This window comes from Ranitomeya imitator, chromosome 6 (assembly GCF_032444005.1).
Source record: "Ranitomeya imitator isolate aRanImi1 chromosome 6, aRanImi1.pri, whole genome shotgun sequence".
Taxonomy (NCBI): domain Eukaryota; kingdom Metazoa; phylum Chordata; class Amphibia; order Anura; family Dendrobatidae; genus Ranitomeya; species Ranitomeya imitator.
The window spans coordinates 239647387-239667268 of NC_091287.1; the positions used below are offsets into that span (position 1 = coordinate 239647387).

At 39.9% G+C, this 19882-nt stretch overlaps 1 protein-coding gene across 1 annotated transcript in view; it reads left to right on the forward strand.

Moving 5' to 3' along the window:
* Positions 1-13878, forward strand: part of ADAMTS16 (ADAM metallopeptidase with thrombospondin type 1 motif 16) — a 325150-nt gene extending 311272 nt beyond the window's left edge. Inside the window, exons 22-23 of the mRNA XM_069730514.1 lie at positions 11708-11852; positions 12767-13878. Of these exons, the coding sequence (XP_069586615.1) occupies positions 11708-11852; positions 12767-12882 (261 nt within the window). The 3' untranslated portion in view covers positions 12883-13878. The remainder of the gene's footprint in view (positions 1-11707; positions 11853-12766) is intronic.
* The last annotated feature ends 6004 nt before the right edge of the window (positions 13879-19882 follow it).

Genomic DNA, 19882 nt, shown 5'->3' on the forward strand with positions numbered 1-19882 from the left:
AGAGTGCTGTGCAAACTGTCAGATCACTGATCTGTGATGTCCCCCCCTGGGACAAAGTAAAAAAGTAAAAAAAAATTTTTCCAAATATGTAAAAAAAATTAAAAAAAATATTCCAAAATAATGAAAAAAAATATATATATTATTCCCATAAATACATTTCTTCATCTAAATAAAAAAAAAAAACCAATAAAAGTACACATATTTAGTATCGCCGCGTCCGTAACGACCCGACCTATAAAACTGTCCCACTAGTTAACCCCTTCAGTAAACACCGTAAGAAAAAAAAAAAAAAAACGAGGCAAAAAACAACGCTTTATTATCATACCGCCGAACAAAAAGTGGAATAACACGCGATCAAAAGGACAGATATAAATAACCATGGTACCGCTGAAAGCGTCATTTTGTCCCGCAAAAAAAGAGCCGCCATACAGCATCATCAGCAAAAAAATAAAAAAGTTATAGTCCTGAGAATAAAGCGATGCAAAAATAATTATTTTTTCTGTAAAATAGTTTTTATCGTATAAAAGCACCAAACCATAAAAAAATGATATAAATGAGGTATCGCTGTAATCATACTGACCCGAAGAATAAAACTGATTTATCAATTTTACCAAACGCGGAACGGTATAAACGCCTCCCCCAATAGAAATTCATGAATAGCTGGCTTTTGGTCATTCTTCCTCACAAAAATCGGAATAAAAAGCGATAAAAAAATGTCACGTGCCCAAAAATGTTTTCAATAAAAACGTCAACTCGTCCCGCAAAAAACAAGACCTCACATGACTCTGTGGACCAAAATATGGAAAAATTATAGCTCTCAAAATGTGGTATTGCAAAAAATATTTTTTGCAATAAAAAGGGTCTTTCAGTGTGTGACGGCTGCCAATCATAAAAATCCGCTAAAAAACTCGCTATAAAAGTAAATCAAACCCCCCTTCATCACCCCCTTAGTTAGGGAAAAATAAAAAAAAATGTATTTATTTCCATTTTCCCATTAGGGCTAGGGTTAGGGCTAGGGTTAGGGCTAGGGCTAGGGTTAGGGCTAGGGTTAGGGCTAGGGTTAGGGCTAGGGTTAGGGCTAGGGTTAGGGCTAGGGTTAGGGTTAGGGCTAGGGTTAGGGCTAGGGTTAGGGCTAGGGCTAGGGTTAGGGCTAGGGTTAGGGCTAGGGTTAGGGTTAGGGCTAGGGTTAGGGCTAGGGTTAGGGCTAGGGTTAGGGTTAGGGTTAGGGCTAGGGTTAGGGCTAGGGTTAGGGCTAGGGTTAGGGTTAGGGCTAGGGTTAGGGCTAGGGTTAGGGTTGGGGCTACAGTTAGGGTTGGGGCTAAAGTTAGGGTTAGGGTTTAGATTACATTTACAGTTGGGAATAGGGTTGGGATTAGGGTTAGGGGTGTGTCAGGGTTAGAGGTGTGGTTAGGGTTACCGTTGGAATTAGGGTTAGGGGTGTGTTTAGATTAGGGTTTCAGTTATAATTGGGGGGTTTCCACTGTTTCGGCACATCAGGGGCTCTCCAAACACGACATGGCGTCTGATCTCAATTCCAGCCAATTCTGCGTTGAAAAAGTAAAACAGTGCTCCTTCCCTTCCGAGCTCTCCTGTGTGCCCAAACAGGAGTTTACCCCAACATATGGGGTATCAGCGTACTCACGACAAATTGGACAACAACTTTTGTGGACCAATTTCTCCTGTTACCCTTGGGAAAATACAAAACTGGGGGCTAAAAAATAATTTTTGTGGGAAAACAAAAAGATTTTTTATTTTCACGGCTCTGCGTTATAAACTGTAGTGAAACACTTGGGGGTTCAAAGTTCTCACAACACATCTAGATAAGTTCATTGAGGGGTCTAGTTTCCAATATGGGGTCACTTGTGGGGGGTTTCTACTGTTTAGGTACATTAGGGGCTCTGCAAACGCAATGTGACGCCTGCAGACCAATCCATCTAAGTCTGCATTCCAAATGATGCTCCTTCCCTTCCGAGCCCTCCCATGCGCCCAAACGGTGGTTCCCCCCCACATATCGGGTATCAGCGTACTCAGGACAAATTGGACAACAACATTTAGGGTCCAATTTCTCCTGCTAACCTTGGAAAAATACAAAACTAGGGGCTAAAATATAATTTTTGTGGAAAAAAAAATATTTTTTATTTGCATGGCTCTGCGTTATAAACTGTAGTGAAATACTTGGGGGTTCAAAGCTCTCACAACACATCAAGATGAGTTCCTTAGGGGGTCTACTTTCCAAAATGGTGTCACTTGTGGGGGGTTTCTACTGTTTAGGTACATTAGGGGCTCTGCAAACGCAATGTGACGCCTGCAGACGATTCCATCTAAGTCTGCATTCCAAATGGCGCTCCTTCCCTTCCGAACCCTCCCATGCACCCAAACGGTGGTTCCCCCCCACATATGGGGTATCAGCGTACTCAGGACAAATTGGACAACAACTTTTGGGGTCCAATTTCTCCTGTTACCCTAGGGAAAATACAAAACTGGGGGCTAAAAAATAATTTTTGTGGGAAAAAAATTTTGTTTTATTTTTATGGCTCTGCATTATAAACTTCTGTGAAGCCCTTGGTGGGTCAAAGTGCTCACCACACATCCAGATAAGTTCCTTAGGGGGTCTACTTTCCAAAATGGTGTCACTTGTGGGGGGTTTCAATGTTTAGGCACATCAGTGGCTCTCCAAACGCAACATGGCGTCCCATCTCAATTCCTGTCAATTTTGCATTGAAAAGTCAAAGGGCGCTCCTTCCCTTCCGAGCTCTCCCATGCGCCCAAACAGTGGTTTACTGCCACATATGGGGTATCAGCGTACTCGGGACAAATTGGACAACAACTTTTGAGGTCCAATTTCTTCTCTTACCCTTGGAAAAATAAAAAATTGGGGGCAAAAATATAATTTTTGTGAAAAAATATGATTTTTTATTTTTACGGTTCTGCATTATAAACTTCTGTGAAGCACTTGGTGGGTCAAAGTGCTCACCACACCTCTAGATAAGTTCCTTAGGGGGTCTACTTTCCAAAATGGTGTCACTTGTGGGGGGTTTCAATGTTTAGGCACATCAGTGGCTCTCCAAACGCAACATGGCGTCCCATCTCAATTTCTGTCAATTTTGCATTGAAAAGTCAAACTGCGCTCCTTCCCTTCCGAGCTCTCCCATGCGCCCAAACAGTGGTTTACTGCCACATATGAGGTATCAGCGTACTCAGGACAAATTGGACAACAACTTTTGAGGTCCAATTTCTTCTCTTACCCTTGGAAAAATAAAAAATTGGGGGCAAAAATATAATTTTTGTGAAAAAATATGATTTTTTATTTTTACGGTTCTGCATTATAAACTTCTGTGAAGCACTTGGTGGGTCAAAGTGCTCACCACACATCCAGATAAGTTCCTTAGGGGGTCTACTTTCCAAAATGGTGTCACTTGTGGGGGGTTTCAATGTTTAGGCACATCAGTGGCTCTCCAAACGCAACATGGCGTCCCATCTCAATTCCTGTCAATTTTGCATTGAAAAGTCAAATAGCGCTCCTTCCCTTCCGAGCTCTCCCATGCGCCCAAACAGTGGTTTACTGCCACATATGGGGTATCAGCGTACTCAGGACAAATTGGACAACAACTTTTTGGGTCCAATTTCTCCTGTTACCCTTGGTAAAATAAAACAAATTGGAGCTGAAGTAAATTTTTTGTGTAAAAAAGTTAAATGTTCATTTTTATTTAAACATTCCAAAAATTCCTATTAAACACCTGAAGGGTTAATAAACTTCTTGAATGTGGTTTTGAGCACCTTGAGGGGTGCAGTTTTTAGAATGGTGTCACACTTGGGCATTTTCTATCATATAGACCCCTCAAAATGACTTCAAATGAGACGTGGTCCCTAAAAAAAAATGGTGTTGTAAAAATGAGAAATTGCTGGTCAACTTTTAACCCTTATAACTCCCTAACAAAAAAAAAAATTGGTTCCAAAATTATGCTGATGTAAAGGAGACATGTGGGAAATGTTACTTATTAAGTATTTTGTGTGACATATCTCTGTGATTTAATTGCATAAAAATTCAAAGTTTGAAAATTGCGAAATTTTCTAAATTTTCGCCAAATTTCCGTTTTTTTCACAAATAAACGCAGGTACTATCAAAGAAATTTTACCACTATCATGAAGTACAATATGTCACGAGAAAACAATGTCAGAATCACCAGGATCCGTTGAAGCGTTTCGGAGTTATAACCTCATAAAGGGACAGTGGTCAGAATTGTAAAAATTGGCCTGGTCATTAACGTGCAAACCACCCTTGGGGGTAAAGGGGTTAATGACCAAGCCAATTTTTACAATTCTGAGAACTGTTACTTTATGAAGTTATAGCTCTGGAATGCTTCAACATATCCCACTGATTCTGAAACTATTTTTTCGTGCCATATTGTATGTCATGTTAGTGGTAAAATTTATTCGATATGACTTGTTCTTATTTATGAAAAAATGGAGATTTGTCAAAATTTGGAAAATTTTGCAATCTTCAAAATTTTATTTTTGTGACCTTAAATCAGAGCGTTGTGTCACACAAAATAGTTAATAAATAACATTTCCCACATTCTCTACTTTACATTAGAACAATTTTGGAAACATAATTTTTTTAAATATAACCTTATAAGGGTTAAAAATTGACCAGCGATTTCTCATTTTTCCAACAAAATTTACAAAACCATTTTTTTAAGGGACCATCTCACATTTGTTGTGACTTTGAGGGACCTATATGATAGAAAATACACAAAAGTGACACCATTCTAAAAACTGCACCTCTCAAGGTGCTCAAAACCACAATCAAGAAGTTTATTAACCCTTCAGGTGCTTCACAGGAATTTTTGGAATGTGGAAGGAAAAAATTAACATTTTACTTTTTTCACAAAAGATTTACTTTTACCCTTTATTTTCACAAGGGTATCAGGAGAAAATGGACCCCAAAATTTGTTATGCAATTTCTGCTCAAGTCTAACTCCAACCCTAACACAGCCCTAACCCCAACACTCCACTTACCCCAATCCCAACCCTAACCATAACAATAACCACAACACCACCCTTACCCCAACACCACAACCTTAACCCCAACACCACAACCGTAACCCCAACACTGCAACTGTAACCCCAACACTAGCCCTAACATTAGCCCCAACCCTAACCCTAGCTCTAACCCCAACTCTAACCCTAGCTCTAACCCCAACCCTAGCCCCAACCCTAACTCTAGCTCTAACCCCAACCCTAACCCTAACTGCAAAGAATGGAAAAATATGCTTTTTTTATTTTATTATTTTTACCTAACCAAGGGGGTGACAAAGGGGGGTTTGATTTGCTTTTTTTCTATTTTGATCATTGTGATAGGGTTTATCACAGTGATCAAAATGAACCAATAGGAAACATCTCCTATTGTTGCCGGGTGCCAGCTGGCAAATCTTGGCAGACGCACTGCGCATGTGTTCACCATTTTCTTTCAGATAAATGACACGGAGGGTCGGGGGACAGAGCCGAAGGGTCTGGGGTTGGTAGAGGTACCACGGGGGCTCAGGGGAACCCATTTCTCTCTGTTCTAGTATGGAAGATCATATTAGAGGAAAGAAAATTTAACGCCTTAACCCCAGGAGCTTTTTTCATTTTTTCGTTTTCATTTTTCGCCCCCCCCCCCTTCTTTTCCGAACCATAAGTTTTTTTATTTTTCCGTTAATATGGCCATGTGAGGGCTTATTTTTTGTGGGACGAGTTGTACGTTTGAACGATACCATTGGTTTTACCATGTCATGTAACAGAAAACAGGAAAAAAGATTCCAAGTGCGATGAAATTGCAAAAAAAGTCAATCCCACAATTGATTTTTTTGTTTGGCTTTTTCTAGGTTCACTATATGCTAATAATGACCTGCCATTATGATTCTCCAGGTTATTACAAGTTCATAGACACCAGACATGTCAAGGTTCTCTTTTATCTAAGTTGTAAACAAAAACTCCAAAGTTTGCAAAAAAAATAAATATTGTGCAATTTTCCGATACCGGTAGCGTCTCCATTTTTTGTGATCTGGGGTCAGATGAGGGCTTATTTTTTGTATGCCGAGCTGATGTTTTTAATTATATCACTTTTGTGCAGACATGTTCTTTTGATCGCCCGTTATTTCATGTTAATGCAATGTTGCGGCGACCAAATAAAACGTAAATTTGGCGTTTTGATTTTTTTTCTCGCTTCACCGTTTAGCGATTAGGTTAATTCTTTTTTTATTGATAGATCGGGCAATTCTGAACTCAGCAATACCAAATATTTGCAGGTTTGATTTTTTTATTGTTTTATTTTGATTGGGGCGAAAGGGGGGTGATTTGAACTTTTATATTTTTTTAATTTTATTTATATTTGTAAACACATATTTTTTTAAGTTTTGGCATGCTTCAATAGCCTCCATGGGAGGCTAGAAGCATCCACTACTCGATCGCCTCTGGTACATAAGTACAGGCTTGATATGAGCGCCAACCACAGGGTGTCGCTCATAGCAATCTGCCATCAACAACCATAAAGGTCTCGAGTAGACCTCTGGTTGTGATGGCAACGCACTAATGACCCCTGATCAAGTGACGGTCAGCAGTGCGCGTACTTCCGGACGCGCTTCCGGCAGCGCTTGTTAAATGCCGCGTTAGATTTACAGCGGCATTTAACTAGTTAATGGGTGCTGGCAGATTGCGATTTCACTCGCGCCCATTGCAGGCACATGTCAGATGTTAAAAACATGTCATTGCTTTGAGGTGGGCTCAGCTCCGGAGCCCACCTCAAAGCGGGGGATACTGCCAGCTGACATACTATTCCGTCAGCTGGCAGAAAGGGGGTAATGGAAAATCTGACTTTTTTTGTTTTTTGCGATCGCCGACGTTATTCGGTGAATAACGGCAATCACAATACTGGGGACGGTAAAAACTGACCTGAATCATGTTCTCTGAGGTCTCAGCTACCCCCAGTAGCCGGTAGGAGTAAGGCCCCTTAACTGCCACCATTAAAAGGCATATCACTGGTTGTTAAAGGGTAAAATTACACCATTAGTTTATCACATTATGTATTGGTTTTAACAGTTTTATTGAACCTGTATAGGGATAACTAAGATATTTTGATCTCTAGTTACAGCATTTTCTATTACATTGCAGCAAACAAAAATAATTTTTTTGTTATTTAACATTTTTCTGTTTACCGTGTTTACTTTTCAAGTGAATTGTTTTTATATTTTGATCGAACATACTATTGTGGATGCAGCAATACCAGATGTGTAATTCTCTTCCATTTTTAATGGAAGAGAAGATTGGAGATTTGAACTTAAGTTTTTTTCATATTTTTTTAAACTTGCTTTTTTTTACATTTCACTGTATTTATTGGTTGAACATGTGATCGTCTGATCGCTCGTCCTATATACAGCAATATCACATTATTGCTGCATATAGCAAAAACCATGGGAGTTCTGCAATGGCAGGCACTGAGGTCTTCAACAAACTCCTGGCTGTCATAACTACCCATGGGCACCCCACAATCGCATCACGGGTGTGCCTCCCCATGACAGTGCGCTATTAATGCTAGTGGCAGAGATTGACAGTGGCATTTAACAGGTTAACAATTGTGGGGGTATCTTGGCTCCTCCCCTGCAATTAGTGGCAGGTCCTGGCTGTAACACGTAGCCATTGCCTGCCAAGTATGCGGCAATCTCACCTCGTGAGCCCACTCCATACACCTGCTACCAACTTGTGCCATACATTTCGGTCAGATCGATAAGGGGTTAAATAGGCACAAAAAATGATGTAAACATTACAAGAACAAACAATTTGCAATATTAGAAGAAGCATATTTCTGAATCTATTCAGCTTAAAATACATCTGAACAAAAATATTGATCCCTTGTCCAAAATTAGTGAACATTTTGTCCAAAACTCAGAAATCATTCCTTTCCACCCTTGCAGCATAAAAGTGACTAATGGCCGGATCATATGTACAGCAAATTATAATTTGGAAATAGGCTTCCTCTGAGCTCATGATGCATTATGTCTGGATACTTAATGCCGTATTTAACAGCTGTCCATCTGTGAATTTCAGTGCTGTGTTCAAAGAAAAAATAGTTTCTATGGATATTGTTTGCAATTTTTATACAGGCCATTTGTTAGGAGAGTAAAATATTAAGCAGAGGTGACTGAGTCTTCATATAACTGGAGCAGAACTGCTCTATAGTCTTAGATCTATCATCCAATATTTTCAGCTGCAACCAAGTGTAGTCAATCCTGCTCACCATTATTGGTATCCCTCAATTTTTTTCATGAACTGTACAATATCTTGAGAAATAAATGTACAGTAAATGTAACGAAATTACATCCTCAGGGTATTTTAACTAGTGGTCCAAAGAAATATAACAATAAAACATAGTTTTTCAACTTACATGTTGCAGTTTCAAAGAAGAAACATAATAAACAGCATGTGCAGCAATAAAGGCACTCCTAAGTAATACTTGGTTACACACCTTTTGGCATTAATGACAGCCTCTAAGCATTTCTTGTAGCCATCTATAAGCTTCTTGCATGTTTCAGCTGGTATTTTCTCCCACTCTTCCTTTGCAATTTGAATGTTTGCAGATTTCTTTTTCCCAATGGCAGATTTCAGCTTACCCCAAACACTTTCAATGGGATTGAGATCAGGACTCATTGTTGGCCATTTTAAAATCATCAATTTTTTTCCTTTCAACCATTTCTCTGTACTTTTGAATGTGTGCTTTGGGTCATTGACTTGCTGGAGGACCCATGATCTTCAACTCAAATCAAGTTTTCTTACACTGGGTAGGATATTTCACTCTAAAATCTCTTGATAATTCTCTGATTTTATGATTCCTGTGATATGTTGGAGGCCTCCAATACCAGACACAGCAAAGCAACCCCACAGCATTTTGAATTTTCCACCATGCTTAACTGTTGGTAGGGTGTTCTTTTCCTTATAAGCTTCATTGCACCGTCTGTAAACAAACTGTTGCTTTGCATTGCCAAAAAGCTCTATTTTTGTTTCAACTGTCCACAGAAAATATTCCCAGAAGGATTGCAGTTTGTGAAGGTATTCTTTAGCAATGATCAGTCGTTGCTTTTTATGTCTTTTCTTCAGTTAAAGTAATGGTTTCTTTCTTGGCCTTCGCCCATAAAGCTCTGCTTGGTTTAGTGTGTGGTGTATGGTAGTTGTTGAAACCATGACCCAAGAATATTCCTGGTTGGCCTTCAGGTCTTTGGATGTTTGACATGGTGTTTTTCCCACCATTCGCACCAACCTTCGAAGACATCTCTTGTCAATTTTCCTCTTTCCTCCTGTGTCCAAAAAGGTTCCTAATAGTTACATGCTTGGCAAACTTCCTAATAGCATTGCACACTGTTGAAACTGGGATACCAGGGTCTTTGGAGATGGCCTTATACCCCTTGAAAGTCTTGTGTTTGCTAATAGTAGTTCTGATATCCTCAAACAGCTCTTTTGTCTTCACCATTGTGACAATGGAATAAGCCTACCATGTGACTTTTTATCCCCTTAATGACCGTCAATATGTCTTTTAACTGACCTGAGATATAAGAGAATAGCCTCCCCATACAGGTGACAATCCAGTAGCTGTCAGCTGTACACTATAGCTGACAACTTGCTGCATCAGCCACGGTCAGTATTGGCACCGGCCTTATCTGTTTAACCCCTTAGATGCTGCTGTCAATAATGACTATATCATAGAAATGGTTAAGAGTGTGGCTTCTCCCTCTTTATCCCTATTGGCACCCTGAGATTATGATTGTGTGGTCTTGATGTTCATGGCCTGTTCAGAACTTAATGACATTTATTTGGTAAAAATACACTTTTTCACTCCTATCATGCCACTTTGTATTTCTGAAAAGCACCTGAAGGGTTAATAAACTACCTGACAGCAGTTTTCAGCATATCAGGGGGTGTAATTTTTAAAATGGTATCACTTTTGGAGGTTTTCCAATATATGGAACCCCTAAAATCACTTCAAACCTGGATAGGTCCACAAAAAAATAAATGTTGTAAATTTCCATGAAAAAATGAAAATTGCTGCTATATTTTTAAACCTCCTAAAATGCTAACAAAATAAAATATCATTTTACAAATGGTGCTGATGTAAAGCAGACATGAGGGAAATGTTATTTATTAAGGTTTTAGTGTGGTATGACTATCTGAATTAAAGGGATAAGCATTCAAAGTTTTAGAATTGCTAATTTTTTTACATTTTTGTCAAATTTCTTATTTTTTTCTAAATAAACACAAAATATATCAACCTAAATTTACCATTGTCATAAAATGTGCCATGAAAAAAACAATCTCAAAATCGCTGGGATTTGTCGAAGCGTTCCAGAGTTATTACCACATTAAATGACACTGGTTAGATTAAAAAAAATTGGCTCTGTCACTAAGAGGTTTTTTTTAAAACACTGAAATGATCATTCATTGGATAATTCATGTCACATGAGTGCCGACAATTAATCACAGGTGATTCTCATTTGTGATTTACCACAAGCGAGTCAAAATGTGTTTCCACACTAATTTAATGTAAAGGGTGCCAATACCAGTGTCACAGCAAGATTTAGGTTTTTCTATTTTTTCCACGAAATATGAGCGACTGTGACAAATTATTGCTCCAGAGTTGCTAGAAAGGGGCTATTGAAACTGAATTGCCACTTGGACCAAACTGCCAGATTATGGGTCATCAGTAGTGTTGAGCATTCCGATACCGCAAGTATCGGGTATCGGCCGATACTTGCGGTATCGGAATTCCGATACCGAGATCCGATACTTTTGTGATATCGGGTATCGGTATCGGATCAATAGGGATGTGTAAAATAAAGAATTAAAATAAAAAATATTGATATGCTCACCTCTCCGGCGGCCCCTGGACATCATGCTGCTAACCGGGAGGCTTCTTTGTTTAAAATGCGCGCCTTTAGGACCTGGGAATGACGTCCCGGGTTCTGATTGGTCGCGTGCCGCCCATGTGACCGGCACGCGACCAATCAGAAGCCGTGACGTCATTCGCAGGTCCTCAATTCCTAGAATTAGGAGTTTTTGTGAATGAGAATGACGTCGCGGCTTCTGATTGGTCGCGTGCCGCCCATGTGACCGGCACGCGACCAATCAGAACCCGGGACGTCATTCCCAGGTCCTAAAGGCGCGCATTTTAAACAAAGAAGCCTCCCGGTTAGCAGCATGATGTCCAGGGGCCGCCGGAGAGGTGAGCATATCAATATTTTTATTTTAATTCTTTATTTTACATATCCCTATGGATCCCAGGGCCTGAAGGAGAGTTTCCTCTCCTTCAGACCCTGGGAACCATGAGAATACCTTCCGATACTTGATGTCCCATTGACTTGTATTGGTATCGGATATCGGTATCGGCGATATCCGATATTTTTCGGGTATCGGCCGATACTATCCGATACCGATACTTTCAAGTATCGGACGGTATCGCTCAACACTAGTCATCAGTATATCTAGGTAACACAGTAACATTGCATAACCAATATTATTAATATCCTCATATTCATGAAATTGTTCTTAATAGTAAGCTAAAAGCGTTGCAGGTTCAGTAGTCATTATTTTATGGCAAAGAAGGTATAACTTCTGAGAATCCTGGTGCTGCAGATGATTCTTTTCTTTCACTGGTGTGATTGAAGTATTTCTGATCTTTCAGTGCTCAGTAAGTTGTGGAGGAGGAATCCAGGAACGAACAGTCCAGTGTCTTATTCATGGACATCCTTCTAGTGGTTGCCTTGCCGTTCAAAAACCTATATCTTCACAAGCCTGCAACACGGAATTTTGTCCTCTAGAAAAAAAAGGTACGAGGTGGATGTCATTATAGCTGCTACTATTACACTACCTTATAGAAGTAGCAGAAACATAACATACATCTACTATTACTATACTATCACTTAACAGTGTGTTGTCAGCAAAAACTGACTGACTTACAACAGTTTGTTATCTTTTCTGGATAACATACTACAGTCTGCTATTATCACAGGGGGAGCTGAGGGCAGCATATACAGGGGTAGTGTGATATTCCTTGCCAATCCAAATTAATCAACAAAAGAGTTGGGCGAATTGAATTAAGTTAATTTTTACAAAAATGTGTATTTTCCAGAATGCTGAATTTTTGTTTTGTACTTCGCCACCCACCTCTCCCTCCCACGATCCTCGGCACATCTTCTTTCTGCTGCATGCTGCATTGTCAATAGACCTGGGACTTTCAGCCATGACTAGATCCTGGACGTCCATGCACAGGGTCATCCTAGTCCTACTTGAGGCGGTACAAAGATGTGACAAGGTTTGTACAGGGGACAGTGAGTAGTGGAGGCATTAGTACCGGTAGTTTTTTTTTATTTCTTCATCTTACATTTATTATGCCCTGGGGTCTCTCCAAAACCCCAGTGCATAATAAGGGACGTTGAAATAAAGATAATACATTTGCTGCAGATCAATTTTCCTAGTAAAATAACCACGATTTGGTGAATTTGAATCTCGCCAGAATTGCTCATCTTTACAAGGCAGTCATGTGTTATTTGTAGTGCCCCATCTCTACAACTCTGGCTGATCCTGAGCAAGGTCAAACGCTTTAATAGTAAAGATAGATCATCATGGGTCAATAGTGGAAAAATCCAAAGACACTACCTTTCTCTGTACAACTGTAAATTAAATATTTCATCCTTAATGTGATATGTCATTAAAAAAAATTAAAATCTTGCTTTATTAACAGATGTGTTCTGCAAGGATTTTTACAACTGGTGTCATTTGGTACCCCAACATGGAGTATGTGGTCACAAATACTACGGCACCCAATGCTGCAGATCTTGCTCCAAATCAAAACTATAGGACAAAAAGACTATAGGGAATATCGGACACAACAAATATATGAAGCTTATCCAAGGTGCTGTCAGTATTGATTCTAAGTCCACAAATGTCTGATACAATACTTATATTGAAAGAATTTGCAACCAATTTTGTATTGGGGTGTGCGGAAAGCAGAATTTCTATGGAATCCAATACTGTACACGAGTTTCCAATGTCTACAAGTCACTGGGTAACTGGTCATTTCATGCTGGATTGAACATGGAAACTTGAAATTTTAGCATTGAGAGCTGCGTGAAATCGGTGCAGAACGAATTTGATGGCTAATCTTACCTCACTGTGTTGTGTGGAGGTTAGAGCTTACGAGAACATTTGTGTTCCATCAGTCAGCGTTCCCTTCCAAGTTGTCATTACAGAGCACTTCCGACAGCTGGCTTCGAGTGCTCATAAAGAAATGTCAGCTCTGCGGAGTTTATCACCTGCTGTAAAACCCAACTGCATTGTAAAACTGATTGCGTTCAGCACTTAGATATCCTTCCACTGTAAATCCGGACTAGGCAGATACGATTTCTCGCCTTCTGCTTTAGCCAGTGTTTTCTATTGGTGCTAGCATTTTGCATAGACTACACTGGCAATGTCTAGTCCTCTATTATGACATATTTTTAAGGTGCTTCTTTTTCAGCTTTTCCATAATTAAAAAGTAACCATCAGGTCCTTACAAATAACAATGTGTAACTTGTCACTGTAAAGGTACTAAATACAGTCATTATCTCACAGCTTAATAATAACAATAATAGGCTCTTTTTCACTAAATAACAGTATTTATTATCAAATCAAAAAGTACATATAGTAATGCGGAAAAAAACTGGATTACAGTTTTGGTGCTACAGTTCTTACTAATACTTATTGTACTGGAGATGATAGCAGCAAACAACTGTTATCAATACTTCTACAATGGTTACATCATGTAAAGTTTATTGCTAAATATTTATGAACTTTTTTTAATAAACTTTTTTAATGAAAATATTTGTTTTAATGTTTTAGAATTAGCATTGGTTGAATATTAACTACATAAGCTTCAAGTTAAAAAAATTATGACCGTTGTGTAATGTGATGAGATTACTGCTGCCTTCAAATAAATGCTGGTGCCAAAAGGTTTAGCGCAATATGGCAGTCAATGGGGCACTAAGTATGATCAGACCAACATCTAGTAACTGGACACCCAGCATGACTACCTTCGTTAATCTTCTAGGGGACATGGTTCATTAACACAGCCAAAGTAAATTTTACTTAATGGTTCATGGAATAATAATAAGCTCCACAATTGGATGTGTTAAAAAATGATACACTGCACAGCAGGAGCACATTTATAAGATTATTTCAGCACAGGAACAATTTTTGGTAAACACATCCATTTAGAAGCTTATTTTTTTCAAAGATCTATTGATTAAAATGTACTTTGTTAGAAAGCCCCTTTAATTAATACAAATAATGACAAAATACATAGACAACACAACTATTGTTATGCTGCTGTAAACATGTATTTTATTTGTGCATTTAACAGCACAATCTTGTCCTGTAAGAGATTTCCATTTACTGTATATGTAGGGATGTGGACTGTCTTACCCTGTTCCTGCCCCTGAAGATGACATACACATTATGTTGTGTGTTTTTATATGTAAAAGTAATGTGTATCTAATGTATTATGTACAGTATATAAGGTGTTAATGCATAATGTAAGTATAGCATAAGGATAAGTTAAGAACCTCATAGAATGTAGAATAAGGATACGTAGTTTTAGCATGAAAGATAGGAAATGGGTAACAATAGGATTAGCCTGGTGGGTGGGCACTAGTGCTGACAAAAAAAGGGCATTTCCTGGTTAGAGAGCGTAGAATGTGAGTGAAGTGTATAGTGAAGTTCTAGATCAGGTGGGGTGGGTTGCTAGGGACAGCATGGACCAACCGTTCGAGGCAATGGGAGACCAAGTGAAGTTCCCTGATGGACAGTCCAACAGCGTCCAGAGCGTAAGTACCACAGTGTGGGTCTGTTATTCTGAGATCATGAGATGAATGAACATGGAATTACATGGAGGACAAGTGATTGGTCCTGGGTGTACTGTCGGAATGGACAAAAAAATCCCTGCTGCTGAAGGAAACAGTGTGCTTAAGGGTAATCCAGAATGAACAGGTGGCAAGACAGAAGAAGAGTTGTACTAAGGACACAGTAATTTGCACTTCCTTACACTTATCTTACTTGTTCCCACCTGATGAACTTGGGACTGTTTAGTAAAAGTTTGACTCTTAGGCCGGCGTCACACACAGCGTATACAAAATTGGTCTATTTTACACGGACGAGAATCACACAAATGTTTCATGAACAGTGAACCGTGTGCAGTACGAGGATGTGATTTTTTCTCCAAAAAATACCCGTGTGTCATCCGTATGACATCCGCATGACATCCGTATGGAGAGATTTTCTCGCCGGCTTGCAAATGGACATATAATGGATCTATGGGCTCAAATATTCTTGAAAACATATATATAGTCTATATACACTGCTCAAAAAAAATAAAGGGAACACTAAAATACCACATCCTAGATATCACTGAATGAAATATTTCAGTTGTAAATCTTTATTCATTACATAGTGGAATGTGTTGTGAACAATAAAACATAAAAATGATCAATGTAAATCAATGTAAATCAAAACTAATATCCCATGGAGATCTGGATTTAGAATGATACTCAAAATCAAAGTGGAAAATCAAATTATAGGCTGGTCCAACTTCAGTGGAAATGCCTCAAGACAAGGAAATTTTGTTGTGTTGTGTTGCCTCCACGTGCCTGTATGACCCCCTACAATGCCTTGACATTCTCCTGACATGGTGGGGGATGGTCTCCTGAGGGATCTTCTCCCAGACCTGGACTAAAGCATCCGCCAACTCCTGGATAGTCTGTGGTGCAACGTTGGTGGATGGTGCGAGACATGATGTCCCAGATGTGTTCAAACGGATTTAGGTCTGGGGAATGGGCGGGCCAGTCCATAGCTTCAATGCCTTCATCTTTCAGGAACTGCTGACACACTCCAGCCACATGAGGTCTGGCATTGTCCTGCATAGGAGGAACCCAGGGCCAACCGCACCAGCATATGGTCTCACAAGGGGTCTGAGGATCTCATCTCAGTAACTAATAGCAGTCAGGCTACCTCTGGCAAGCACATGGAGGGCTGTGCAGCCCTCCAAAAAAATGCTACCGCACACTATTACTGACCCACTGCCAAAGCGGTCATGCTGAAGGATGTTGCAGGCAGCAGACCGCTCTTCACGGCGTCTCCAGACTGTGTCACTTCTGTCACATGGGCTAAGTGTGTACCTGCTTTCATCTGTGAAGAGCACAGAGCTCCAGTGGCGAATTTGCCAATCCTGGTGTTCTGTGGCAAATGCCAAGCATCCTGCACAGTGTTGGGCTGTGAGCACAACCCCCATCTGTGGACATTGGGCACTCAGGCCAGCCTCATGGAGTCGGTTTCTAACAGTTTGTGCAGACACATGCACATTTGTGGCCTGTTGGAGGTCATTTTGCAGGGCTCTGGCAGTGCTCCTCCTGTTCCTCCTTGCACAAAGGCTAAGGCAGCGGTCCTGCTGCTGGGTTTTTGCCCTCCTATGGCCTCCTCCACATCTCCTGGTGTACTGTCCTGTCTCCTAGTAGCGCCTCCAGCCTCTGGACTCTACGCTGACAGATACAGAAAACCTTCTTGCTACAGCTCGCAATTATGTGCCATCCTGGATGAGCTGCTCTACCTGAGCCACTTGTGTGGGTTGTAGAGTTTGTCTCATACTACCATGATTGTGTAAGCACAACCAACATTCCAAAGTGACAAAAATATCAGCCAGAAAGCATTGGTACTGAGATGTGGCTTGTGGCCCCACCTGCAGAACCACTCCTTTATTGAGTGTGCCTTGATAATTGCCAATAATTTCCATCTGTTGTCTATTCCATTTGCACAACAGCATGTGAAATTGATTGTCAAACAGTGTTGCTTCCTAAGTGGACAGTTTGATTTCACAGAAGCTTGATTTACTTGGAGTTACATTCTAATGTTTAAGTGTTCCCTTTATTTTTTGGAGCAGACACATATATATTTATATTTAGTACAGTAATTCAATTGTCGGCTTTTGCAAAATCACTGCCGAACCCGACAGGATATGACACGACAGGACAGGATAAACACTTCTAACATTATTAGTGAGGGGTATGTAAAAATCTAACGGATATGAAATGGCTCACTGTATGTAAACCATGTCTTTTATCCTGTCGGGTTCGATAAAGATTTAGCAAAAGCCGATAATTGAATTACCGGCTTTTCTGCTATCTAGCTCTGTATTAAATAAAAATATATATATATATGTGTGTCTCACTGACATATATATATATATATATATATATATATATATAAATATATATATATATACGGTACAGACCAAAAGTTTGGACACACCTTCTCATTTAAAACTTTTTCTGTATTTTCATGACTGTGAAAACTGTACATTCACACTGAAGGCATCAAAACTAAAACAAAAAGTGTGAAACAACTGAAATTATGTTTTATATTCTAGGTTCTTCAAAGGAGCCACCTTTTGCTTTGATGGCTGCTTTGCACACTCTTGGCATTCTCTTGATGAGCTTCAAGAGGTAGTCACCGGGAATGGTTTTCAATTCACAGGTGTGCCCTGTCAGGTTTAATAAGTGGGATTTCTTGCCTTATAAATGGGGTTGGGACCATCAGTTGTGTTGTGCAGAAGTCTGGCGAATGCACAGCTGATAGTCCTACTAAGTAGACTGTTAGCTGCTTTTTTCTTGCCATAATACAAATTATAAGTAAAGAAAAAGGAATGGCCATCATTACTTTAAGAAATGAAGGTCAGTCAGTCCAAAAAATTGGGAAAACTTTGAAAGTGTCCTCAAGTGCAGTGGCAAAAACCATCAAGAGCTACAAAGAAACTGGCTCACATAAGGACCGCCCCAGGAAAGGAAGACCAAGAGTCACCTCTGCTTCTGAGGATAAGTTTATCCGAGTCACCAGCCTCAGAAATAGCAGGTTAACAGCAGCTCAGATTAGAGACCAGGTCAATGCCACACAGAGTTCTAGCAGCAGACACATCTCTACAACAACTGTTAAGAGGAGACTTTGTGCAGCAGGCCTTCATGGTAAAATAGCTGCTAGGAAACCACTGCTAAGGACAGGCAACAAGCAGAAGAGACTTGTTTGGGCTAAAAAACACAAGGAATGGACATTATACCAGTGGAAATCTGTGCTTTGGTGTGATGAGTCCAAATTTGAGATCTTTGATTCCAACCACCGTGTCTTTGTGCGATGCAGAAAAGGTGAACGGATGGACTCTACATGCCTGGTTCCCACCATGAAGCATGGAGGAGGAGGTGTGATGGTGTGGGGGTGCTTTGCTGGTGACACTGTTGGGGATTTTCCTCGCACGTATAATACGGCCGAGAAAACAACGGATGATAGGTGCTGCCCCATAGATTAACATTGGTCCGAGTGCTATGCTATTTTTTATAGCATAGCACTCGTCCGTATTACGGTCTAGTGTGACTCCGGACTTACAAAGAACTTGGTGTCCCATGCATTGTATGTTGTGTCTTCTGAAGGTGGAGGCCTGCAGCCTACAAGTGAGTGTGATGAACCCCAGACCCTACAGCACACTGGGACATCCCTTGTATATAAAGTGCTAGAGTGCAACCTGACAGCAGTTTGGTCACAATTGCCGCTCTTGGATACTTTACATATACTGTATATCAAAGCAAAAAGTTTACTTTACCTTTATCTGTAATTTTTGGATGTTTGAGCATCATTTCTCAATCTTTTTTCGTCCTTTTCACCAATCCTTTTGTCTGCCCTTATTCACACTGAGGTCAACATTGACACAATGTAAGGTTTTAATATTAGACAGTGTAGGACTGTCCCGATCAGAGTTACCGTGACAAGGTGAGATGACTTTTGTGCTATTTTTTGATCAAAATACAGTATTACTAAAAACTCAGTGTTATTTAAATGCACTTTTGCTTTTTTACTTAGTTACATCAGGGTTTTCGTTTACTTTTTTCTCTTGTAGGTTTTAATGTTTTGTGGCCAATGTGAACATGCGTTTAACCTCTGCATGTGTACCAACTCAAGTTAAGCTCAATTTTGTGTTTTTTTTTCCTCTGTATTGTTGCATTCTGTGCAAGCCGGGGTGTGGCCTCCCTGTTTCTGAGCTAGAGACTATATAAGGCTTCCCCAGTCTAGTGTTTCACTGGTTGGGCCCAGTCCTTTTGTCTGCCCTTATTCACACTGAGGTCAACATTGACACAATGTAAGGTTTTAATATTAGACAGTGTAGGACTGTCCTGATCAGAGTTACCATGACGAGGTGGGATGGCTTTTGTGCTATTTTTTGATCAAAAACAGTATTACTAAAAACTCTGTGTTATTTAAACGCACTTTTGCTTTTTTACTTAGTTACATCAGGGTTTTCGTTTACTTTTTTCTCTTGTAGGTTTCAAGTAAAACATGTCAATGACTGAATCTCAGCAGTAGTCAACATTCTTGTTTAAAGTGAGACGTGTAACTCTGATAAATGACATAAGTTCTACAGTTTCCCAATTAAAATTATACTATGTAATAGCTTTAGTAACACTGTTCTCAGAGTCTATCACAAATGTCAGCCTAAATCTTAGCTTTGTGTTTAATAGCTATGTGAGGTGACCAGTGTGGTAGTCCCTGCACCCTGTCTCCCCGCAAAGAAAATATAATGTCCCGTCTGGTGTGTGTGATATGTGCGAAGCAGAACACTCACATTAGGCTCCAGGGTTCCTTCTGGTTCTGTATTCCTGGTTGCAGATTCAGGTTTCGCACAAACAACTCCAGACTCTAGGTTCATATACAACAGTTCACCTTTACTTGATAACAGGGGTTTTGGTACAAAAAAACGCACAGCATATTTCCATTTGTATTACTTGAGCTT